The sequence below is a fragment of the Rosa chinensis genome, chromosome 2 (genome assembly GCF_002994745.2).
Source record: "Rosa chinensis cultivar Old Blush chromosome 2, RchiOBHm-V2, whole genome shotgun sequence".
Lineage (NCBI taxonomy): Eukaryota > Viridiplantae > Streptophyta > Magnoliopsida > Rosales > Rosaceae > Rosa > Rosa chinensis.
The window spans coordinates 77,151,151-77,177,078 of NC_037089.1; the positions used below are offsets into that span (position 1 = coordinate 77,151,151).

Sequence of the window (25,928 nt, forward strand, 5' to 3'; positions counted from 1 at the left end):
ACAATTACTCTAGAATAATATTTAGAATTTTTTTAATTTTTTTTTCTTGGTACACTAATCAATCAACAAACCAAATTATTGGTCAAGTAATTTCTAGAAGTTTCAAAGTCCAAGTGCACTTTCTTTTAGCATAACTCACTTTATTTCTAATCGATCATTCATATGATTATTCAAAGTTTTATGTAAATCGATAATTTTTCTATAGTTTAAAAATGTATTTGGGTTTGACCCTCGTTATCAACATTTCTAGCTACGACACTGTCAGTATAATCATCCAAAAGAGTTCACAACGAGGTTTGGCTCAGTTGGCATGGGCGACCTCGTGCTGGAACCCCCACCCGAGTTCGATCCCCGCTGCCAGCAGGCCTCGTTGGTTCGCAATCTGTAAGTACCTGCGGAAATCCATACCTGTGGGCTGTGTGACAGTTAGGTGTCACCGTAAGTCCTGCAGGGTTGAGGTTGTAGGCGTGCCCTGGCGATGGTGGTGTAGCGTAACCAAGCTCTCACCTAAACTTTTTGTAACCAAAAAAAAAAAAACAAAAAAAAAAAAAAAAAAAAAAAAAAAATCAGTGGCGGACTTAAGATTTTAATTTTGTGGGGGCGAGGTTTTGAGTTAATATGTGTTGCACTCGACGAGTACAATGAAATTCAGAAAGAATATGCGAACTGAAACGTGTCATCCAGCCAATCAACCAAATTTTCACGCGGGTCCCACCCACATCTCCTCCTCCATCTCTTACTCTATTCTAGTCTTATAAAGAAACTTAATCCTAATCATTTTCCTTCTCCATCTCTTCAACCTCTAAATCCAGAAACAGAAATAGATTAACTAGAAAGAGTAAATCTTGAAATGGGCAGGGCCTCAATATACAATATATCACGATAGCAGTTCTAGTGTTGCTGCTCATCTCCCATTCCCCATTTGGGTGGCCTGCTGTTCATCATCGCTGCCAATAGCAACATCTTCTAGGTATCTCTTCAAAACCTCCATCGCTGCATACCTCTAATGCTCAACACTACACCAATCAAATGCACACAAAAAAAGCCTCAAACTTTACACCATATATACAACATCTAATTAATAGAATCCATAATCATAGCCAGAATATTAACCCTCCTATAAGCCTATTAACCATTATAACAAGGTGGGTTGGGTTCATTCTCCAACCCATTTCATGCTTCACCTCCATATCGAAACTCCCCTTCCTGTCAGTAGTTTCCAATTTTAGAGTAAAGCACTAAAATTTGGGGAGGTAACGAAACACACCATTTTTGCTCTTCTTATTCCTATTTTTCTTTTTTGCTCTATGTTTGATTTCATTGAAAGATTTGGTGGTTCGGATAGAGCCTGCGTCTAACTCTAGCGAAGCCACTGTGCGGTTCTGGTAAAAACGAACTTAAAGATTAGAGAAGATGATGTGGGTGGGACCAGCATGAAAATTAGGTTGATTGGCTGGCTGACACGTGTTGGTCCGCTTTTTTTCTTCTTCACAGACGTCCTCTTCAGATCCTTCCTCTATATATACTAGCATTTCTTTACACATGCTCTGCATGTGAAAGTATTATTATTTTTTTTTAGAAAAAAAAAAGGATGAAAACAGTTATTGTAGAGGGACGCTAGTGGAATAGAAAAGTGGAATTTGTGGGATTTATTTTGTTTATTTTTATTAATAAAAATATAATTTGCAATTGTCATAATGGCCCTTTAATTAATTCTCAAAGTATTTTAATGTTTTAGGGTCATTTCTGTCAAAAATTTTATTTTAGCTAACAGAGCCTCTTCTTTTAATAATAGTACACACACACACACACACACATATATATATATATATATATATATATCTATACTATTATTAAGAGAAGATGATTTGTTAGCCAAAATCAAAAATTTTGACAGATTTAACCCTGAAAATTTAAAAAAATTTGAAAACAAATTAAATCACAAGGGTAAGTATGACAATTACAAAATGAATTTTTATTAAAAAATAAATTTTCTAATCTCCACTTTTCTCTCCCACTATTTTCTTTCTGCAATAACTGTATTTTATTTATTTTTTTAATTTTCTTTAAAAAAAAAATCTATTACACATGCAGAGCATGTATGAAGAACGCTAGTACTATTATTAAGAGAAGAGGGCGTGCTCTCCAAAACTGAAAATTTTGACGAATATAACCCTCTAATATTAAAAAATTTAGAAATTGAAATAACCAACAGGAACAATAATGTCAATTTAAAAAATAAAAATAAATTAAATTCCTTAAAATAAAATAAATTTTTTTTTAATTTTTTTTTTAAAAGATGATCAAAGGGTTTCACTCATGCCCCCATGGTGACTCGAACCCATGACTTCGTACATAGGTAGTGGCACTCTAACAAATAGTTGTTGTTGTAGAAAACTGCTTTGGTTAAAAAAACTACCCACTTCCTTACCAAAAAAAACGACCCCACACACATAGAGTGGGCACATAGAGTGTATACACACACAATATATATATATATATATATATATATATATATATTTTATCCAGAATGATGCATCGCTTTGAAATTTCAGAGCGAGGTTAGGATTTAGAGTCATTTTTCTATCGCATATTCACATCTCAACCGTTCAGTTTTTATGTACTAATGTATAGATCATCTATGCAAAATTTCAACGAAATTGATGGTCTTTAAGGTATCTAACTCGCTTAAACCAATGGACGAACTGAATCTGTCCAACCTGAACCGCACTAGCTTTAAGGCAGTTATCAATGCCTTAACGACCATCAATTTGGCTGAAATTTTGCAGAGATGATCTATACATTAGTACCTAGAAACTGAACGGTTGAGATGTGAATATGCGACTGAAAAATGACCCTAAACCCTAACCTCGCTATGAAATTTCAAAGCGAGGCCTAGCTCTGAATAGGATATGTGTGTGTGTGTGTGTGTGTGTATATATATTGTGTGTGTCTAATTAAATTTATAAAAGCTATAACTATGTGCATGTTGAATTTCTCTTAATTGGGGGCTGCCCTAGATTTTTATTTAACTTTTTCATACCATATAGGGATATGACGAAATGTTGAGCAACGGCAGCAGACCACACTAAGCATGAGCTGGGTCAGCCGGTGCATAAAACCCTGGTGGCCTGGTGACTTTCATTGAATCTGCTTTTATTCGTGGAGAAGGGACCCATGCATCTTCAAGCATAGAACAAGCCTTCTTGGTTTTTTTTCAGTCTACTCTGACAGTGACCCCATAAGAAAAATAATCCATGCAGTATAATGTCTTAATAATTTATGTTTGTGAAACACGTTTTTGGGAATGATATAAATAAGTGAGGGGTTCAACTTCAGCCAGGAGTACCTCTACAAGTACGACTCGGAGCTCAGAGTTGAGAGATCAAGAGAGACGCAGAGAAGTTTAAGAGGATTCGATCATCGATCACTAAGAAGAAGAAAAATAGAGAAAGATGGTGAGAACTCCTTGCTGTGATGAAAGGGGAGTGAAGAAAGGTACATGGACTCCGGAGGAAGATAGGAAGCTCATAGCTTATGTTACTAGGTATGGCTGCTGGAATTGGCGCCAACTCTCCAAGTTTGCTGGTGAGTATTTAGTTATGGACATAACCATAACTAGATCACTAATTAAGTCCACAAACTTGTAGTTAGAGATGAGAATCGAATTGGGTTTCTGTTGCTAATCAATTTTTATTTCCTTCTTGAATTAGGGCTTTCAAGGTGTGGGAAGAGTTGCAGGCTGAGGTGGCTGAATTACTTGAGGCCGAACATCAAGAGAGGAAACTACACCAATGAAGAAGAGGAAATAATAATCAGGCTTCACGAAAAGCTCGGGAACAAATGGTCTGCGATTGCGGCACAGCTTCAGGGAAGAACTGACAATGAGGTTAAGAATCACTGGCACACAAACCTCAAGAAACGTTTAATGATGAACAAGCACAAGGCGTCCTCAGTTTCAATAACACATGATGATCATCATGAAGAAGTAGTACCGAAATCATCGGATCAGCCAAAGACTACTGCTACTGCTGATTTCGCAAATGCAGAAACTACTGTTGATCAAATTCCCCAAATTGATTATTTTGATTACCCAGAACTGTGGTCGCCACAGCCATCATCGAGTGTGGTCTCGTCCATGACCACCGATACTGCGGTTGCGATTACTGCCGCAGATGGTTTGGTTGTAGTGGACAATGCTACATCAGCTGCCATGGAAACAATTTATGGAGATAATTTCTGGACAGAGCCATTTCTGGCCGATAATTCCTACAACCCAACTGGTTTTTATACACCCTTGATAGAGCCTGAGTTTCTGTATCCATCATTTGATGGAGCAATATGATTAAAGATTTAATTTTATATGTGCTTTTGAAGTATTAAGATGGAAACGCCTAATTCATCAAAAGAATGATAAAAATACAAATAGCTTAGTATTTAGTTCTGATATATAACAGTTTTGTTTTAACGTGTTCTCTTCTAAACCTTCAATATCAAGGTACTATATGGAACGATTTGAGATATCTACAATATCTTCTCCCATCTTTCTTTTCTATATATATGCATGCTTTGTGATGTTTTCTATGTTAAGTCCAAATCTACTCTCCCTTTTTTTGCCTCATCATTAATGAGATACGAACTTTTTTAGTGATTTGTATGCTATGGGTGTTTTAGATTCTTTCTCCTTGTTCAAGCCTTCATATTGCTAAGTATCTCTAACATGGTAGATTTTGCTTTTATGCACAAATTATTGAGTTTTTTCCTCACGTTAACAATGAAATTTCTCTCATATCAGAACTTAGACATAGCATATCTTATGTTATAGTTAAAAGCTATGTCATATATATGCTATATAGAAAACAAAATTAGAGGCATAATTTAGTCCTAATTTTGATGAGTCATATGATTCAGATAATTAACTCATCTAAATTTTTATTTATGTTAGAATTCAATGATGTTAGGGCGCCGCGATAATGTTGGATACAATAAAATCAAGAAAATATTACTCAATTAGATACTAGTTGGTCTATAGTCTCTAAACTTCCAAATGCCACAAGCATTTGGTGAGTTTGGATGATGCTTGTTGCAGGAGCGGATCCAGGATTCAATTGTTGTCTAGGCTACTTAGAAGTGCACAATTTTTTTTTTTTTTAGCCAGTAGCTTATCATCAAAGACATCAGTCATTTAGTCGGTAATTCTAACTAAAAATAGTTAAAATACAATCATCAATTCATCAAAGCCTCATAGGCTATCCACCGACTCACCGAGACCGACCATGATCAAGAATTTAAGATCCTCAGTTCGGCAGTTCCTCACTCCTCAGTGGCTCAGCTAATATGGAAATGATGGAATCTCTGTCTTTGTCTCTCTCCGTGACTCCGCCACTGGTAGCACCGTAGCAAACAGATTCGGCGTCCGGTGAGACTCTCGATCTAGGCAAGACTCTCGATCTGGGCAGACTGGGCGAGAGGAGATCTGGCCTCTGGGAATCTGGGATTTCTTTGAGAAAGTTAGAAAACCTGTGTGAGGCACTGAGGTTGCTGTGAGTCAGTGAGTGTGATTGTGTGAGGCACTGAGGCTGCGAGCGGTGAGCCTGTGAGCTGCTGTGATGGATAATTTTTCTTTTCTTTTCTTTGGGTTGGTATGAAAAGTAGAGATACATATATACCTATGAATTTTCAACCCAAAATCTTGTCTAGGCTTGAGCCTAGACAGCCTTCCAAGTACATCCGCCCCTGGCTTGTTGCACAGTTGTAGCATCATGCTAAACTTTTTCAAGTCAGGATTTATGTAACTACCTACTTTAGATGGTCATTTACGCATCAATATGCTATATATTTTCAAAAAAATACAGTCTAATTTGAGTTGAGTTGAGTTGAGTTGAGTCGGAAGAAAAACAAATTAAAAAGATTAGGAAGCTTCTATATATAGGATCCTCTCCTTCTAATGATTTGCAGTCAATAGTAACAAAAATATATAGCGACCCTAGAATTAATTCTCGCTGCTTCCCATCTGGAATTGTACTTTTAAAATATATAGCGACCCTAGAAGTAAAAGAAACCACTCAAATGACGACCAAAAACCTTCCAGAGATGAGTTTCTTGACCTAAAAAATTTTCAAAAATACTAACCTTGCTGCAGTAGATATTCCTCTTAAGTCCCAAGTCTTAATAAAATCTCAGTAGCGTACAGTCACCATCAGGATAGATGGTATATCTTGACCAAGCTGCTATAAATTCAGCGTACAGCCATCCTAATTGATCGATGATTCAATTTATATAGTAATGAAACGATGAATAACATATCCATACGCGTGAATTATGTACGCATGTGATTCACTCTATAATTAGCACTACTTTAGTCTGCAAACTTACTCCCCCATATATGGGCTTCCTGGAAACCCTCGTAAATTATCTAAACCTTGTCCTGGAGCGGGTTTTAGGAAACGTGCATGGGTGTGTGTGTATATATATCTAGAGCAAGGCCTTGCTCTGAAATCAAAGTGCGCTTTTAGAGTTTATGGTCACTTTTCAGTCGCATATCTACATCTTGATCGTTCAGTTTTTAGGTAATAATGTATAAATTATCTCTGTAAAATTTCAGTCAAATTAATGGTCGTTAAGGCAATGATAACTGCCTTAAAGCTAGTACGGTTCAGATTGGACAGATTTGGTTCGTTCATTAGTTAAAGTGAGTTATAACTACCTTACAGCTAGTACGGTTCAGGTTGGACAGATTTAATTCGTTCATTAGTTAAAGCGAGTTAGATACATTAAAGATCATCAATTTGGCTGAAATTTTGCAGAGATGATCTATACATTAATGCCTAACAACTGAAAGATCGAGATGTGTATATGAGATCGAAAAATGACTCTAAACTCTAACCTCACATTTTAATTTCATAGCGAGACCTCACTTTAGATAAATATTATATATATATATATATCAACAACAGTCTTGATTCAGTTGAATAAGTTAAATCTCTGTTATACAATATGATGGTGTTATTGAACACACCAAAGACATAGAATTATGTTAAACGCTTGTGACTTCATTCAGTTTCTCCTTTATTCAACTTCTGCGTCATTGTAAACGTGTTGATCGAGATAGAAAATGACGTAGATAAATATATGATTGATTAATGTCAGCGAACTGAATTCGTGTCCTTGAGCTACGTAAGTAGCCACCAAATTGTGTTTAATTGGTATTGTAGGGTCCCGAAAATCTATGTCTATTAAAAGATTGAGTTAAAGTACTCTGTACATCAAAAAGGTCTATTAAAAGATTGAGTTAAGATACTCTGTACATAAAAAAGAAAGTCAAATAAAGCTACGGAGGTGGACAATATATTCTCAGTAGTCAGGAGTAGGAAGTGTTCTGACAAGATTCCCCGAGCGCGGATTAGTCTCTGAGTCTAGGAAGATTTTGAGGACACCGTATGATTGACAAAAAAAAAAAAAAAACTACAGAGATGGCCAAAGATAATGAACTAATGAAGGAGGTGAAGGTTGAAGAAGAGTAAGGAAATCTGTGTTTCTGGAATTCTGGGTATTATTCATAATTTTTTTTCCGTTTAATAAAGTATTTATATTTGTTTAGCAATCCTAACACCACCGATGGGCCACGTTGGTTTGAGACACGACCTCGGTTGTGTTTTCGGTTTTTATGTAGTTCCCTTTTCTTTTCTTTCTTGTTTTTATTTTTTGTCAAAATATCTTTTCTTTTCTAACTGCAATATTCAATAAAAAAAATTATTGATCAAATCTTCAATAAAACTTAAAAATAAATAGGAAAATTCTACAATGTGTTAACGTATGACATGCATACAATTGCCTTAAAAGTGGTCAAATGAGTCATCAAAATCGTAATATTAATCCTCAAAGTGGCAACATGAGTCCTTAAAGTGGTCAATTTTCTTAGTTTACCGTATGAGTCCTCAAAATAGTAATATTAGTCCTCAAAGTGGTAACATGAGTCCTTAAAGTGGTAAATTTTCTTAGTTTACCGCATGAGTCCTCAAAATAGTAATATTAGTCCTCAAAGTGGTAACACGAGTTCTTAAAGTGGTAAAAATAGTTGATGTATGAGAAATGTTAACATACCATAGCTTTACCCAAATACGAAAATAAACAAACTATTTTAGTTACAGAAAGATGAAGAAAAATTATTTTCATGGACATTTTATTTTCTTCTAAAAAAAGGGTCATTTTATTTAAGTTTGAATTAATTAATAACAATTTTTTAGACAAAATTCAAAAGCAAGTGATATTTTTCTAACGAGGATAAAATATCTATATCATCACATTCAATGGTCGTTTCCCTAGTTTATTATGTGTTAATGGGAACTCCCTTTGAGAGTCTAATTAAAAATATATAGTTATAACTTATAAATGTGACTTCAGTTGACCAAGCCTGTGAGCCCCTGAAAAATTTCTTTAATTTTTAGAAGGTAATTTTTAGCCAATAAGATTTTTCCGCAAGGTGATTTAAGTGAAGGAAGTGACTTTGGAGATTAATTTGGTGTCGAGACTACTAATTGGGCTATTCGAACTAAGTTCGGGCCGAGATTCCTTGATTTGGGCCTAGAAGGTTACTGAAGTTTAGTGAGGCGACCGTTTGTTGAAGTTTCGAATATGATAAATTGAGTTGTCACAAAGTTTTGGATTTTTAATTTTTACGAAATAGAGTTTTGGGCCTAGGACGAAGTCGAAAAGTAACTTATGAAGTTTCCGATGAAAAACGAATAAAAGAAAATGTTATGAGGCCAAAACCGAAAGCAATCAGCTAAGAGAGTCTCGTAATTAGTCGCAAGGGCAAATTCGACATTTCTCACACACAAGTATAAATAGGAAACTTAGGGTGTGAAAACCCTAGAACCTCTCTCTCCCCCTCTCTGCCGCGTCCTCTCTTTCTCTCTCTCCCCGACCTCTCGCTCCCTCTCCCTTCTTCTTCCCTCTGCAACCACCGGAGAACACCATCTCCGGCCACCATCTCACCACCCCGCCACCTTCAATCTATCCAACACCCAAATCCGACTTAAACCCGAGCCCAGCACCACCATGCATCGTCTCCAGCCTCCACACACGACCACCAAACCTGCGACACCACTGCCATCCTTAATCCTTCAATCTCCAGTCACTGATTTACACCACCACTATCAGAAATTGAAGCACCAAGCCATAAAGACCAAAGCCCGAACCATAGCCACAAACTCCGAAGCCATAAAAAGCAGTACGAGCTCGCCTGAACTCGAGGCTCTGCATGCCTTCGTTCTCTGACCTCCTGTTCCAAACGAGCGAAGTCACCTCCAAGGTTAGAATTAGGACCTCATGATTAACCAAAGCCCCCTAGTTTCGACCTCTAACTCTGGCAGATGCCACTGTACGCGCCACCGCTGGCACGTGAACCACTGAGAGACACCGTGATGGCCACCAGCTTATTTGGTAAGCTGGATTTTTATCCCTCCTTCTTAGTTAACACTTCTGCTTTGATCTAAATTGGAGCCCCTAACTCGATTTCTTAATTTGAAATCTGTGAGGATTATGGAATCAGTGTTTTGGAGATTTTGGAGGAGGGAGAAACTGTTGGTTCAGCCCAACTAATATTGGAGATTGGTAAGGATTCCCGAACTCTGTCTTGAAGAAATTGGTCGAGTATTGAATGTTGATTGTATTGTTTTCTGCTAGAGGTCTGAATGAGTTGATGGTGGTGAAGTGCAGCTTCCACGATTCGGCTTCTAAATTTGGAAAAAAAGAATGGTAAGGGTCTGGGCATTTGGATCTGTTTTTGCCATATATTATGTGTACTCGGTGAAATCATGGTTATGTGAAATATTAGAAACGAAAGTGGTACTTGTTGTTTGAGTTACGTTGGAAACCTTGCATGATAGAGGAAAAGGATAAAATCAGTTTAGTATAAGGGAAATTGGTCTTGTGAATTAGCAAAAATTCGTTATCAACATTGAAGTGTAAAATAAGAATGTTTATAACCATCATTCCGGATACCACGGTTGTAAGAAAAGAAGTGAGTTGGTTATTGTTAACGAAAATGTAAATTGATCAAGTTCATAAGGAATTGAAATCCAAAATGAAGTTATATTGGCTAATGATTATTGGGCTGAACTTAATAGGAAGTTCGTTTAGTAAATATTCTGACTATTAAAAGGGAAATTTAGGAAGCTAAGGTATACCAAGAAAACAGAAAGGTCTAACGAGTTGACCTAAAATTTAATTTCGGATCATAGCTTTGTTAATTTCTCCATGTCCCGAAAATTGAAAGAAATTTATGTAGTAGAATGTTCAGGAATGGAAATTGCCATTTGTTTTCTTAAAGTAAAAAGGGTAAAGAAATGAAGGTGAAAGTGCCAAGTATAATCGCCATATCTTCAATGATTCAAATGCTACATTAGTCATTTGGATTATTTGTAATAGAATTTATCTATTAAAGGAAGATCTCTACAAACACAAGTTCTAGATCATTGTTCGATTAAAGGATAATCCGATGGACTTCAAGGAAGTTAAATAAATGTTTTGGTTGCTCGGTTAGTTGAGTTATAATAACGTCAAGTTACTCATTGGTTAATTTTATTTCAAATGACTCGAGCGTGTGCACATAGATTTGGACAAATGATCGAAAGTCGGGAACGAACCAGAATGTGGACGAGCACTCCATATCTAGGTAGGGTGAGCTGTCCCTTCCTTGTTAGAGGCTTTTCTATGTGTGGAATGCACTAGTAAAATAGTATGTTGCCTGTAAATACGTTTTTGATTGTTCATTAGTCGATGCTTCGTGATATCTGTGTTTCCATAACTGATATTTGCTGATTGTGAAAACTGAGGCAAGACTTGTATGTTGAGATATTGTACCCCATTGTATGTTTGTACTTGTGACCTGAAAGTGAATGGGACCTAGACGTGTAGATTCCTAGGGATCCTACAGTGTCGATAACCGTGAACCTCCAGAGGGGGCCGTGCTCCTACATTTGTCGAGGAATGGTGAGTACAGACAGTGAATCAGTCATAGGAGACTCAGGGCCAGGAAATGGATACTTTCGCTACTTATAGTCACAAGGACTACAGAGTAGTTGGCCGGTTCTCTAAGGATGACGAACCAGGTCGGTCACCGATTTGTTTGAGTTTAGCTGGCAGGTAAGTATCTCGGAGCTTCAAGTGTGTGAGGCATGCTGCATATGTTTTATAAAAGCGAATAAATGTTTGTGGTTGCCTCTTTTAAAGTATTTTCGACAAACGTGCACAACATTATGTAGTAAATATTTTCGATTATTATTATTATTATTTTCAAACCTAGCATAGTTGGGTCGACCCCTACTGGGCATGCGAGAACGAAAGCTCACCCCTACAATAGTGTGCAGGATTCGAGCATGCGGTCGGGAAGCGTACAAAGGAGGCACATGGCCCGACTTAGCACATTCTTCTTTGACTTTATTAAAAGAAGGTTTTAGTCCTTTATCGGATTTTGAAGTAGCTTGTTTATTCACTTTTTATTTATTTCCTACTCGTTTACCAAAACTTCGAGAGGCCCGTAACCCTGGGGCATGTCTCTCGCACTTGTAGTTACTTAGTTATTTGTTTTCCAAATTGGGCTCCGATTGTAAGCCAAAAACTCATAGCCCATTTCAAATTCCGCTTTTGAAAATATGTCGTTCGGTTGCTTAGAATGATTTGTCCAAGAAAGTGTTTTGTAAACCAACAATCTAAACCTAAAAGGCCTTGCGATTTCGGGTTGATGAGTTATCAAGATGTTATTCGTGACATGTCGGTTTCTCATTGGGTCGGGGTCACGGCGCTGTGGGACACCCCTCTCGGGTCACCACAAAGCCGATCAAAACTGAAATGAAGACAAAATTGGTTGCATTTTTTGCTACATGCAGAAAATATTTGAACGGTCGGTTCCTCCAAATAGTAAAAAATTGGAATATTTTGAAATTACTTTCCACCGTTATCTTGGATATTCAACGCTTAATTAAATCTTTGTGCGAATCATCATTTGAACATGATTTCATCAATAGGAAAATGATGCTCGTCATAATAATATGCAAAGAAAATACTTAAGTTCTAAAGATGCAAATATCAAGTTTCCTTGCAAACTCATGACCGAGATTTCTATATTGCATAACAGGAATATATGTATATTATTTTCCTCTGTAATACTTACAATTAGCATTATTAGTGTTTAGATAATGTTTATCTAGTATGACTCGATCTTGTCCACATGATGGCACAAGGTGAAAGTTGACGAGCAATAACTTGAAGGTTCGAAAATCTGGAACTCCATGAGTCTCGATTTCTACATACAGGGTTTGATTGCCTTCAAGGTCATTTGAGACGGAAACTTGAAACTTTGTTAGATGTTTATGATTCCAATAGCTACCATCCCGGCTAGTAGCCACCAACAATATCCAGCCACCATCATATTTACCTAAGCAATTCACCCCATTAAGATATTAGGTTAGGAAGTAAATCTCTGCAGTAATGTCATGAAGCACCTGATACGACTCGCGGTTGGGGATTCCAGTCGAATCCAACTTATATAGAACTACCTTAGTTACGTTATAACCATAAGTCATCACGCTAATTAATAATCCCTCAAATCGCCTTCCTCAAAACCAGGCAGGAAGTGTTCGCATGGTTGTACGACAATATGCTAGGTTTTACGTGCTTTTTTGCCCACTGCTATAATTTCCTTTCCACTAAAAAATCCGGATTATTTTCAAATAAATTCAAGATTGGATGTTACAGAGGCAAATAGCAATACTTCATATATTTAGGGTCAGGAGTCCCTGCCCAAAAATATTGTCCTACATCTGAAAAAACGCCTCAGAGGTGGAAAAAGGAAAAAAAAAACAAGCAAAAACTACACAGCTGCGACAGTCTTTAGGGGTTGGGAGCAGCACCAACATTTTCACCGTCAACCGGCGGCTGTTGAATGGCCACGTGGCTTGTTTGATTAGAGCCATGAGCGATAGGACTCGGCGCACCATGGTACCATCCGCACGTGTGTGGGATGCTAGGAAGTCGGCACGGGACACTTCGGACTGGGTAGGCAGTGGGGTGTGCTGAGAATCATTAGCCGGACCATAGCCGCTCTCCCCACTACCAGAGTGCACACCTCCAGTCTGATCAGCGGCAGGCCCACCTAGCGCAAGCTGGCTCGTCTTACTGGAAATCCAAGGAGCCTTGTCCCAGTTAATCACAACCTTCTTGTTCAGCATCTCAAAGTTGGCTGCAACACCAGCCTTCGCCACCTCCGTCAGAGCATGCTTAAAATCCTCTGACAGCTTAAAGGCCTCCACAGCATTGGCGCCCGCCTGACCTCTCTCAGTTTCTAGCCGAGCAACCTCATTCTCCAACCACTTTAACTCCGCGATTTTAGCGGCAACATTGCGCTGGAGAATCTCTGCGCGCCTGCTCCTGGCCCCTACTTGCTCCTGTAGCAGAGCCATGTCTTGCTCCAACTGCGCCACGTGGCTGTTCCGCTCCACGTCCCTATCAATGGCGACGTTCAACTTTCCCCAAACGTCTACCAAGTCACACTCCACCTTGGACAGGAGATGCTCGGTGTCCGCCAGCTTGTCTGATGTCTCCCTCAGCTCCCTCCGGAGACCTTTAACTTCCCCCTTCATCTACTGCTCGGGGGGCGACGACTTCGATGCTGTCAAAAATAGCTTATGGAGCCCAATTAACAGATGGCCAAAGGCTAAGCTGAACGACGACTGCTACAGGGCCGTCTGGCGCACCGTCCCGTCCATCCCACCAAATCCTAGCCGCTCGCAGAGGTGGAAAAGAGACTCTCGCTCGAGGTCAGTTTGGAATTCAGCATATGATGCAAACGAGTCCACCCCACTCGTCGGCACTTCCCCGGCGATTGCCACAGTCACCTTTTGCGAGGCCTGCCTCGCCCTCTTCTATTGGGGGGCACCGATTAGCACCGAATGTTCCACCTCGTTTTCTTCCATGGAATCATTCCGCCGCCGTTTTCTCAACACAGCGCCTTGTGCGGCACCCACGTTGACAGACCTCAGCGGGTTCTGCGGCTCCAAGCCCGCAATAACAACAGGCTGCTTCACCAACCCCACGCCACTGAGTGGAAGCCCTCTCCCGACCTCTCTCTGGGGCAGCGCCTGTCCTGCTCCCTCCGCAGGCCCAGGGCTAGGCGCAGGCCTCAAGCAACACAATGGTCTGACCAGCAGCGGCAAGATGGGAGTGATGTGGCATTGGCATCACGACCTCCGTCTCCGCTTGGCTCAGTGCCTAAGACTGCAGGTCAACGACAGTCTTCTGCTCTTCAAGACCGGCGGCATACATTCCCTCCATGAAATTTTATAGCTCGGCGTTGTCCATATCCCTACTAAAAGCTTCACGACTAGCCTTGTTACCAGGAACGGAGTCTGAACAAAGCAAACTAAACAAGTTAGCATAAGCGTAAGATGGGTTCGCAACGGCACAGGTAGGCGGACGTCGCTTACCAAAGGCATGAGTCAATTTCAAATTGACTAACAGCTCCCAGCCTGTTAACAAACGGAGATCTAGTAAGTTATGGTTCCGCCAACACCCTTTGATCCTTACTATGAGGCACTGCTCCTAGCACGTTAGCATAAAGCGCAAGCCCGCTGCACAAGAACATAAGTGATGTTAGAAACACAACAAAGGTATATTACAAAAGAAAAACCACAAACATGGGTCAGCGGAAACTAGTGACAACCTCAGATAGGTTGGAACTCCGACTTATTCCTAAATGTCGGCGCCTCCTCGTTCACCCCTGCTTTATACTCCCATCCCCTAGTAGCAATACAGAAGGTCGACCACTAGGGGGACATCGAATCCTTCAGATTCTTGATAAACTTGGGCACCCCCTGGCAGCGAGTAAGATTCACATATCTGCTACAGCCCTGGTGCCTCACATAAACCAGTTCGTAGAAGTGCAGCACCTCCGCCACTGTGGGACTTTCTCAGCCAGAGAGAGCTGAGCGCCATCAGTAATCGCCACATATTAGGGAAAATTTGCCCAAAGGCAAGGTCGAACTTGCAAATTAAAATATGGAGGTTTGGCAGTAGCGGAAGCGTTACTCCTTGGAGGAAGATGGCCTCGTGAACGGCGGCGTACCCAGCCGGCAAAATTGACTCATTCTCATCCCTCGTCGGCGGTCGTAACTTCACCATACTAGGGAGACGAAACACCCTCTTCAGAAGGTTAACAGCCGACGCAGTCATCGGACCGCGTGCCTCGTCAACAGGGGTACCATCATGGAGAACCCAGGCTGACTCTATCTCCTCCCCGCTAGCCTCTCCCACATCAGCAGAGCCGCTAGTAGCGTTATTACTAGCTCTCCTCTCCTCGCGCTGCTTACTGGCGGCAGGCTCTTCCCTTGCCGTCGAACTGTCCGGACGCCCACTGTGAACCATAGCCACTTCCCAGGGTATAGTTTGTAAGGGTTCAATATCTAGCGGTTCCGGCAATGAGGTTCCTGCAGGGGCAGACGGACGCAACGAGTCACATCCTATCTGAACCTTTGAGCGACACGTTAGACCCGGAATCCTCATTACTCGAAATCTCTATGATGCTAGCCATCAGAAACACCCTAAAACCCAAGTCAGTTAGTTCCAAAATGATCTAAACTATCTCCATGCTAGATTTTAGTCAAATAAGACCAAGAACAATCATATCCAGAAAACCCAGAAAATACCAAAACAAGAACACAATGTATATACACTCAGAACCTAGCACTACTTCAAAAAGTTAATCACACAACGCAACATAAATCTTCTGTTGTGTGTTTAAGTAAAATATATTGTACAACGGTATTAGTAATGTTGTGTTGTGTGAATGTCAACAAAGTGATAACTTTTTTTCTCAGAGCAACATTGCACAACACAATTAAGTATTGTCCGTTATCTGAGTCATAAAAATTTAGTGGCAGATTTCCCTCCACTTTCGAGTCTTGATTGCCTCTTGAAATCTGAAATTTGGGGTACTTAGTACAACGGTGCTTGACATCTTTCATTGTGTGATTGAAAACTAGACGTCAAATTTAGAGGAAGCTTGCTTGGATATCTTCCACTAGGTAAACCTTGTGCAAGATGTAGAAATTAGACAACAGAAGTTATACTTTTATGTTGTGTGAAGTGGGAACATAGGCGGCAATATTTTGGGTCAAAATGCAGCAGCCGGCAAATTTCCCTCCATGTTTTGACATTTTAATTTTATGTCATACACTCTTACGACAGTGTGTTGTGTCTCTATTGTGAGATCGACTTGAGAAGTGATATTTGAAGTTCAAATCATTTCTTTTCCTTTCATTCTCTCTCTTCCTCATTTGAGTCCAAATAAGACTTCTTCGACACCAACCTTTCCCTTCTTCCATCAAACCCTAAAACCCAATTTTTCATCTTCAATCCTTCCCAAGAACCCCGGCTAGTTCCCAATCACTCCATTTCAACCTCAAACTGCGCCTTTTCTTCCCTGAGCACGCAAGCTCCGCGACGGCCACGACTATCGTGAAGCCATCAAACAATCAAGTCCCTCATTCTCTCATATATCTTTCTCTTGTCATCTCTCTCTCTCGTAGTTCTGAAACCCCAAAATTCTCCAGAAATTTCATGAATCACATTGAAATCTTAAACCACCCAAACACCCAAAACACTTTCTACCCTTAAAACCTTCGCTGCTTCCTCCTCCTCCCCTGCACTTGTCTGCCTCTCTCTTCATCAAAAAACCCTAAAAAGGAAGACGATGCCTTTCCTGTTCAGAATTTTCTCCATCTGTGCCATATCCGGTGCAAACAAATTGGGGCTCGCTCTTCATTTTGATTGAAATCGATATTGGATTCGAAGATATATATGTGGAATGCACCACTGGGTTTCAGACCCACATGGGTTCAAATTGGGGCTCGCTCATTCCTCTCCGGCCAAGCCTCTCGGAGTTTCGAGGGCTCGATCTGAGTCGTTCCATGGGACTCACAAGGTCCCTATGGGTGATACCCCCTACGTCAGAGCCAAGAATGTTTAGGTAAGCTTTTGGGAACTTTTCGAAATTCGATTCCAAAACCTAGATTAGTTTTTATCTTACTCTAATTCATGGGATAATTGATGGGTGTTTGGCTTTTGATTTGAATAGCTGGTGGATAAGGATCTAGACATGGCTATTCTTCTCTAATTTCTTCTCTGTTATTGTTGTATTGGGTCTTCACCTTTTGTTGTTGTGTGTTTCCAATGCTAGATGAGTAGTGGCTGTGTCTGGGGAGTAGTCAACCACCTCAAAGTTGTTAAGGACTTGTCAGAGCTTCATTGAAAAAGTGCAAGTATGCAATTCTATCTCTTTGAATTTCATTATGAGTTTTAAATTCAAGTTCTTTAAAATTCATAATTGATGGTGATGCAATTCTAATTCGACGATTCTTTAGATTTTTGATTGAGTTTTTGAATCTGGAAATCTTCACTCTCTAGATGACGTCGTCAAGCTCGTGGTTAGTATTTGATTATTAAGCTGTAATCGATTGATTTGAAGTGAAGCTTGTTCGATTCGATTCAATTAGATTTATTTTGGGTTTTGATGTGGCAGGCAAGCTTGAAAGACTGTCTGAAGCAGCTTCTTATATTGAAAGTGTTGTTCATGTTGGCCTTCTTTCTCCGGTGAGGGTTTAGTGTTTAGCTTATGTTATTTTCATGTGTTTCGATTTTGGTGGTGTTATTGAACCTTCCGTTTGCGTTGATTTTATTGTCTTCAGCTTTTCACGATGAGCTTGTGAAAATATGGGCCTGATGTGATGGATGCATTGATTGAGTTGATTATTTCCTTGGTATGTATGATTAATCCCTTTCAATTTATTTATTTTGAGAATGGTGTACATGTGTGTGTGTGTGTGTGTTTTTTTTTTTTTTTGCATAGGCAAATGATTCTGTGTGTGTTTGCATTTGCTTTGGAAGCTCAACTGTGTGATTTATATGATTCCTTACCATCTTTTTTTTTTTTGGAATTTAACTTAGCATTTATCACAGGAGGAAGTTGCTGGCATACAAGAGGGATTAAGATCATGGATACTTGCAATAAGGGCAAGATTAACATTGATAAGCTAAGAATTGGGTTAAATAAACTTGATGATAGATTCTTGATAATGATCTACATATCCTAATGTTAGCTATAAGTACTATCCTGTATTTTAAATTCTTTGCATGTTTTAGCTCTATTCAGTCACTGTAGTTGTCTTTCTTTGGCTTGATGGGTTTGGACTAGGGTGTCCATAGTAGTTATAGTATGATCTTGAAATGACACTATGAATTGTGTAGAAGTATATAGAAATTGGCATTTAATGACTAACCAAATTTCTTAACCCTTTTCATTTAGAAACAAACCACATTTAATGACTAACTTCTCCGGCTAATCTCAGGCCTAATTACGGGGTCTGCTTTCTGATCTACTTCTACCTTAAATCTTAATAACATAGTATTTGATTATTAAGATGCAACCATTAGCAGACTACATAACAGCTTTTGTAAGCCCAGTATCTGAAATTTCTAGTTGAACTTGGTTCTCAATTTTGTTGTGTTCTTCTTTCTTTCTTTTTGTAGTTTGGATCTCTTTTATCCATTTATGGTAGTTTCTGGTATAGCAAAACAAGAAGAATGGGTTTCGGTGTTCATTAAGTGGGTTCAGATGCAGAGAATGGTACATACATTCTCCTTGAACATGAGAAAAGTGGCTTAAATAACCAATAGGAAAAATATGTCCTCCCAGTAGCAGTTAAATGCAGTTGCGTCTTTCAAGCTATATTCCAGGTTTTGGTTTTTTTTTTTTCTCTCCCTCCCAATAATTAGTAAATGCATTAGCTCTGATGCTAATAAGTTCATTGTAGCTCTCTTCTTGCAAAATTGTCTTAGTTATGAACCGGAAAAGCTATTGAGCATTTTACCATATTATCACTTTTGTTGGAGGCGGACAGCCTAATTTTGTTGACACGATTCATATGATGGAAAATTGAATTCACAAAGGATGCAACAAAATTGAATCGTTCCTTATGCCCTGAAAGATAACTCAAGTGCATTGGCCAAAAATAGTAATAATAATAATAATAATTTAAGTGCATAACATATGTAAAATGTCCAAATCATGGTCTGATTTCTCCTATTGGCCCTCTGTTTTGTCTTCTTCAGTTGTTATATACTTATAAGTGCCACTATTGATTGTGAATTAAAAATTTCATTGTTTCAGGTGGCTTTCTTGAAGCCAAAGGCTGATGAAGGCTAAGTGTCATATTCCATTGAGAATATGAAAGCTTTTTATTCATGTATAACTAGCTAGGAATGCTCTTGTTTGGTACATTATCTAGTTACTTGAATGTATAGATGTTTGAATAACGGTACTTGAATTATATCAATTAGAGTATTATTTATATGGTAATATATCGAGCATTATATTTGGACAAACGTTTATATGGATATTCTTCTTGTTTCCAATGTTAAGTCATACAACACAATACAAAACAATGTGTTGTATGACTGTAAAAGAGTTCAAAATTAAGGCTTCTCCTACAACAGTCACTGGTTGTTATCCAATTTGATTACAATATTCACACCACAGCTAACCAAATATAGTTGTTGTGTGAACTAACAACCAACAACAAAATAAAACAAAATTCTGTTGTGTGAGATTCTTAACACACAACAGAAATAAAATCATCCCTATTGTCTGAGTGAATCAACAGACGAGGGAGATAATTTCACTTTGGTTGTGTGTTACATATCTCAGACAACAAAGAATGAGTTATATCTGTTGTGTATTATTAATCTCAGTCAACAAAGAATGAGTTATATCTATTGTGTGTTACATATCTCACACAACAAAGAATGAGTAATATCTGTTATGTGTAATTGATCTCAAACAACAAAGAATGAATCATAACTGTTGTGTGTTATGAATCTTAGACAACAAAGAAAGAGTCACGGCTATTGTGTGTTATGAATCTCAGACAACAGCAGAAATTATCTTCTGATGTCTGAATTGTCGAGGCATCCTGGCACATGTCATGGCAGGCACCTCCTGCGCAGAATTCACACAACGGAAAAATAATTATTTTTTGAGCCAACTACTACAAAGGTGGAATTACCGTTGTGTGATCTTTCGATCACACAACACTCACTTAGATAATGGTGGACTTGGTCATCAGACAACGGAAATCCACCGTTGTCTGATTAAATTTTTGTAGTAGTGTAGATTCGACCATCTAGCAAATCCATAAACCTCAACTCTCTGCCACAAACACCTAAATCCATCCCCAAAACCATTCTAGATCCTCAGACACACCTTGGAATAGCAGCAATCACTTCAAATAGCAAAAGTAGAAACTGACAGAAACAATCAAACAGGCACGGGGCTCAGATTACCAACCTGAAATATGAAAACGCTGGGACGCTTGGAGATGTTCGTCTTCACTTCGGCGAATCTCGTGCTTCAAAAGGACAATGCTCTCGCTCGATTTGCAAAACGCACTCCTCAACTCTAAGAAAGCAAAGCTTGAAGACGATGAGTTAGGTTTGAAGTACAGGAGATGTCAAAACCATGTTGAGTTTCCCTATATTTTATGTCAACATCAAACAAATCCAGGCCATCCGCTGAAAAACGACATCACACGACAGCCGTACATGTGCCCCATGATCGCACTTACTTTCCGGATTAACCGAGACATCGCCTCAGTTACAAAAGCTATAATTACTTGCATTAATGACGAAGAGACGGTCGTGCTAGGAAGGTGTACACCAGCACGCCAACCCAATACATGACAACCACGTGTCGGGAGCTGTCAGATGAAGCGTCTATCGAAGTAACAGTCAAAAGGCAGGCATACCAATCGTCGAGATAGTCCCCGCTAAGCTCAACACCGCTAGCGGGACTTCTCCTCATCTTGCAAACGAGACAGTCTCCGCTAAGTGCAACACTGCTAGCTGGATTTCTCCTCATCTTGCAAACGAGACAGTCTCCGCTAAGCGCAACACCGATAGCAGAACTTCTCCTCATCTCGCAAACGAGACAGTCTCCACTAAGCGCAACATCGTTAGCGAGACTTCTCCTCATCTTGCAAGCGAGATAGTCTCTGCTAAGCGCAACACCGCTAGCGGGACCTCTCCTCATCTTGCAAGCAAGATAGTCTCTGCTAAGCGCAACACTGCTAGTGGGACTTCTCCTCATCTTGCAAGCGAGACAGTCTCCTCTAAGCTCAACACCGCTAGTAGAACTTCTCCCTCACCTTGCAAGAGAGACAGTCTCCACTAAACACAACACTGCTAGCAGGACTTCTCCTCATGTTGCAAGAGAGACAGTCTCCTCTAAGCGCCACACCGCTAGCGGGACTTCTCCCTCATCTTGTAAAGTAACCCGGTCTCCGCTAAACACAAAGCCGCTCACGGAACTTCTCTATCTCGCAAGCAAGAATGTCCTCGCGACACTTCTTACCTCTGACCATCAGCGGAGGGACTTCCGCCAATGGCAACTCCCGAGGCAACGCCTTATAATGACAACGACCGCCACGCAGAGTTGCAATCAAGCCCTGTTCCTCCTGGACAAGTAAGGGGACACGTCAACAGTTTATGACTTCCCTGATTAAGCACATTGACCCCCGACACTCGGGTACCAAAGATTGGGCTCGCTACCCAACACCCTCTGCTCCGCATAGCTCCCCCTCAACAAACAATACTCTGCCAAACGGAGGCCTATCTAAGCCGGGGAGTGGGGGACTCCCTGGGGGGCCTAGCAGGGGCCCACCCGAAAGGGTATAAAGCGTTTGCTCATAGTAAATCTATGGTTGGCAACATACTGACGTTAATTATGCTTTCGCAAGTCTAGCAGAAGTAACGCTTCAAAACCGCTAGGCAACTCTTCAACCAAGATTGCCCTCCTTGACTAGGAACTTGGGGGACTTGTACTTACATAAACATTTGCCAACCATAATTAGCTATAATGATCGACGCTCATACCACTGCCAGCGATACCAACAACCACCAACGGTGTGACCTACGGAAACACAGCCAAGCAGGCTATCACCTAAGCCCCGACACACCCCCAGATCACCGCTGACACAATGCCACGTGCCTTGTCAAGATAGCCTCGCTGAAGCATCAGAAGCTGGGACCTGAAGCATGTCAGTCCCACATTAAAAATAAGGAAGAGACCAGTCTCTTCCCCACCTATAAAAAGTCCACTCATCTCTCTTCATTAATTACGCATTTACTACTTATCTACTGTTATTCTGTCAACACAAATACATTGACCAACTTAGGCATCGAAGAAGAGAAAACCGCCCAACGCGGTCTCCCTCTGACGCCCTTTGTATTTTATTTGACAGATAGCGGAAACTAGGAGAACATCACAAGTAGCGGTCCGCCCACTGGACCAGCGTTAACTGAGATTTGGGCTATCGCTCAATCTTAGATATTAACACAATTTAAAAAAGAAAAAGAAAAAAATAAGCAAAATTCAATCATACCCAGATGTCTGAAATGAATTCTTCTTCCCTTTCTTTCTGGCCTAGTCGAGAAGAATAACTATCGTCTCCGTCTCTAATATTCTTACTTGAAATCGGTCCAACTGATCATTGAGGTCTCAGACTCCAGCACAGGCAAAACCCCTAAAAATTCAAAACCCCAATCAGCTCAAAACCAAGGCAAACAAAAAAACCCAACCAAAATCAAAGCACGCAAAAATTAATGAAACAATAATAGAAAAGAGTGAAAATTGAGGTGGTGTGGGGGTTCCAGACATCTGATCTTCACCCTTGCCAAACCCACAAAAAGAACGAATTTGGTATATTGTCCGGAACAAACCCAAACAAAATTCTCCTCTTCTCTTTTCTACTCCAGCTTCAATAGTTGATATTGTGGTGAGCATTGTGGTCTCTCTGCCTCTGTACTGAAACACCAAAGCGATGGTGCTGAAGAGGAGCGTTCTTATTCATATATCAATGGCAGGGCTGTAAGTAAAGAAAAAAAAAAGGCAAAATTGTAACTTCCACCCCTAATGAACAATATGAACAGTTCTACCAACTTTAGTATATAGTATAACTGGTTGGTGCATCACCTTTTTCTTATATTTAAGTATTTGTAGTCTCTACCCTTTTGATTTATTTATTTATTTATTTTTTTATTCTGGACAACAGTAATAACTCATAACCTCAACCCTAATGTCAGTAAGATTTGAACGCATGACCTCTACGGTGTTAGTTAAACTAGATAACTAATAGACCGCAACTCACCGATAGCCTTTTGATTGTTTTGATTAGGCTTGGGACCGGGTCGGTTCCTGTTAAAAAACTTAGGAACCGACACTGAAAACTACATACCACAAACGGTTCAGGTTTAAAGTAAAAAAATTGAAACCGAACTAGAACCGAACTGTCTCTAATCGGTTCGGTTTGTGCCTTTTTCTCGGTTCCTAAACAATCTAATACTTGTTGGGAACCATCTCTTTTCTAGGCCCCAATTTCTCAGCTCCAACCCTTCAATGCTTATCTGAAAGAAATTAAACAAACCCAAACAAAATCAGAATTAGAAATAAGGAACAAACTTATGAATGATTGTGAATTTAATGTATGAACTGTTCTTAGAAAATAACCCAACTGCCCAGCAAATAAAGAATTGAACTTTCGTACTCTAAGCTTGTCAATACAGCAACCACAGAAACCCAATTTTATCCAAATAACCAAGTTTATACTCCAATTTCTATTAAACACTAACTCCACCGATGAACAATTAGTCCAGCCCTTGCAATTCATTATTTCAATATCCACTAAATCCTACCTGAATGAGAGACTCAAGCTTCTGCTGAAGACTCTGCTTTTCTCCTCAGCTTCCTTGAGCGCAGATTATAGAATCCACAACCACTGGGTGCTAAAAGAAGCTCGAGATTGAGAGAGGAGATTGAAGAATTATAGATCGCATCGGTGAAAGATAGGTTTTTAGAGACTGAGAAAGGTTAGGAGTTTTAATCTAGGGGTTTCGTGTTTGAGTTGGAGATGAAGAATTGATTAATAAACAATAGGTGAATCTGTGGGTTTTCATCGAGAGATGAGTTCTAGTCTCACTGAGAGAGAGAGAGAGAGAGAGAGAGAGAGAGAGAGAGAGAGAGAGAGAGAGAGAGAGAGAGAGAGAGAGAGAGAGAGAGAGAGAGAGAGAGAGAGAGAGAGAGAGAGAGGTTTTAGGATTGTTTTTTTAATAGATAATTAGGAGTGGACAAGGCTGAGTGAAACAAACAAACAAAAAAGTCTTGAGTGGATAAGATAGGATATTGAGTGATGGATAATCATATCTACCTATTAGCAAATATCAATTATCTAGTAGTTCGGTTCCACGCAAGTTTAAAAAGTGAAAACCGGGACCGAACCGTTATTGTCATATAAAGAACCGAACCGGAAAACATGTATGTCAATATGTTGAAGAACTTAACCGAATTGGGTTTTTTGGTCCAGTTCGGTGCTGTTTAGCAGGTTTTACGGTTCCAGATCCCAGGCCTAGTTTTGATCTAATGTATTCAACTTCTATTTAAAAAAAAAAATACAAAAAACACTTCACACACGAGTACAGTCCGTCCGCACGTGTGGAAGAAGGTTAGTTATTAATTAGGATTAATTTCAGTTTACCCCCCTGAGGTTTGGGGGTGTCATCATCTACTTTCAATTTTGAATTTTTACCCTCCAAACTTTCCAATTTCAATCAGCCATGTCCAATTTCTCTGATTCCGTCCAAATTGGACAACTTTGACGATTTGACCCACTTTGAGGGCTGAAATGGTCATTTCAAGACAAACAACCTAAAAAAAAAAACTCTCTTTCACTTTCGAGGTTCCTCTCTCTCTTCTGCAACTCTCTCTTCTTCAACTCCCTCTTCCGCAAACCATTTTCATCACCATCTCTTTCTTCTGCAAACCCAGGGATGGAGCCACTCATAGGGTTACTTGGGCTGTAGCCTAAGGGAAAATTTGGCCCAAAATGTGCCAAGTAGGGGTATAGCCCAAATAAATAAAAAATACTAATGCTTCGAAGAGTTGCTGGGTTGCTGTTGTCCATCCCAACTCTCAAACACCAAACTTGTCGGCCGTCTCCCAGTTCAGAACTTCAGATCGGTTCCACCTTCCAGAGTTCCAGGTTCTAGCCACCGAGCCACCTCCCCTTTCAGAGTTTCAATCGGCTTGCCTGAGCTACCTCCTCCGCCACCGTCCACCGAACCACCTCGCTCCACTGTGGTCTGCATCTCTGCGAGTCTGTGACAGAGCATCTCAGATTCTCATAGTTTCAGTCCACCGAGCCATCTCCAATCCCTGAATCTCATATTCTCAGGTACCTTTACTACCATGCTGATGATGTTTGAAAATTGAAACTTTGAATCGTGAATTCGTGATGTTTGGTGTTTAATGTGACTGGGTGAGGTCGTAATTTACTGAATTGCTGATGAAGTGATGATGTTTGTTTGATAATTGGGAGTGGGTTTTCCAGATTGTGTTGTTTGGTCCTGGTTTGGTCACTTTGGTGTTTGCCCATGAGGTCGAAACTCGAAACCTCATGATGGTTTGTTTTTTTTTTTAGCAAGGGTTGTTGATGATGTTCATCATGTTTCATAAATGATAATTGATTGTTTGATAAATGATAATTGTTTGTCCGTGATAATTGATGACCTTTATGCAATTGTAATTGGCTTCCCTTTGTCTGATTTGAGATGAAAGTTCTGTTTATTTTGATGGGTTTTGTTCATTATGTCCATTTTGGAGAAACATTGTGTTTGATTAGTTTCAAGAAATAGTTTTTAAGTTTAGAACTAGAAATGGTATATAAAGATTAGCTCTTTCAGTTTATGCGTTGTTAATTCTAGTCATACTGGTCATATTTTAGGCACTGAGGCTTGCTGCCAAGGAAAGCCAGAGGCGGGTGTAT

The 25,928-nt window shown here is 39.8% G+C and overlaps 1 protein-coding gene and 1 long non-coding RNA gene across 4 annotated transcripts; both read left to right on the plus strand.

Moving 5' to 3' along the window:
- Positions 1–3,359: 3,359 nt before the first annotated feature.
- LOC112185055 (transcription factor MYB4) lies at positions 3,360–4,345 on the plus strand. The gene is made up of 2 exons (XM_024323265.2): positions 3,360–3,588; positions 3,714–4,345. Exons 1-2 carry the CDS (start codon positions 3,456–3,458, stop codon positions 4,343–4,345), a joined length of 765 nt encoding a protein of 254 aa, XP_024179033.1. The 5' UTR covers positions 3,360–3,455.
- Positions 4,346–16,263: 11,918 nt separating this feature from the next.
- LOC112189426 lies at positions 16,264–19,414 on the plus strand. Of its 3 annotated transcripts, none has more exons than XR_002931920.2 (6): positions 16,264–17,026; positions 17,237–17,318; positions 17,421–17,483; positions 17,579–17,649; positions 17,745–17,816; positions 18,004–19,414. It is a non-coding gene; the product is annotated as an uncharacterized LOC112189426 (long non-coding RNA). The 3 variants fall into 3 exon arrangements; XR_002931919.2 differs by having other exon boundaries at positions 19,226–19,414; XR_002931918.2 differs by having other exon boundaries at positions 16,265–17,026; positions 18,016–19,414.
- Positions 19,415–25,928: the final 6,514 nt, after the last annotated feature.

Coding starts and splice junctions, on each gene's coding strand:
- LOC112185055 (XM_024323265.2), top strand. CDS start 3,456: ATGGTGAGAACTCCTTGCTGTGATGAAAGGGGAGTGAAGAAAGGTACA. Junction 3,589..3,713: donor CCAACTCTCCAAGTTTGCTG/GTGAGTATTTAG, acceptor TTCTTGAATTAG/GGCTTTCAAGGTGTGGGAAG.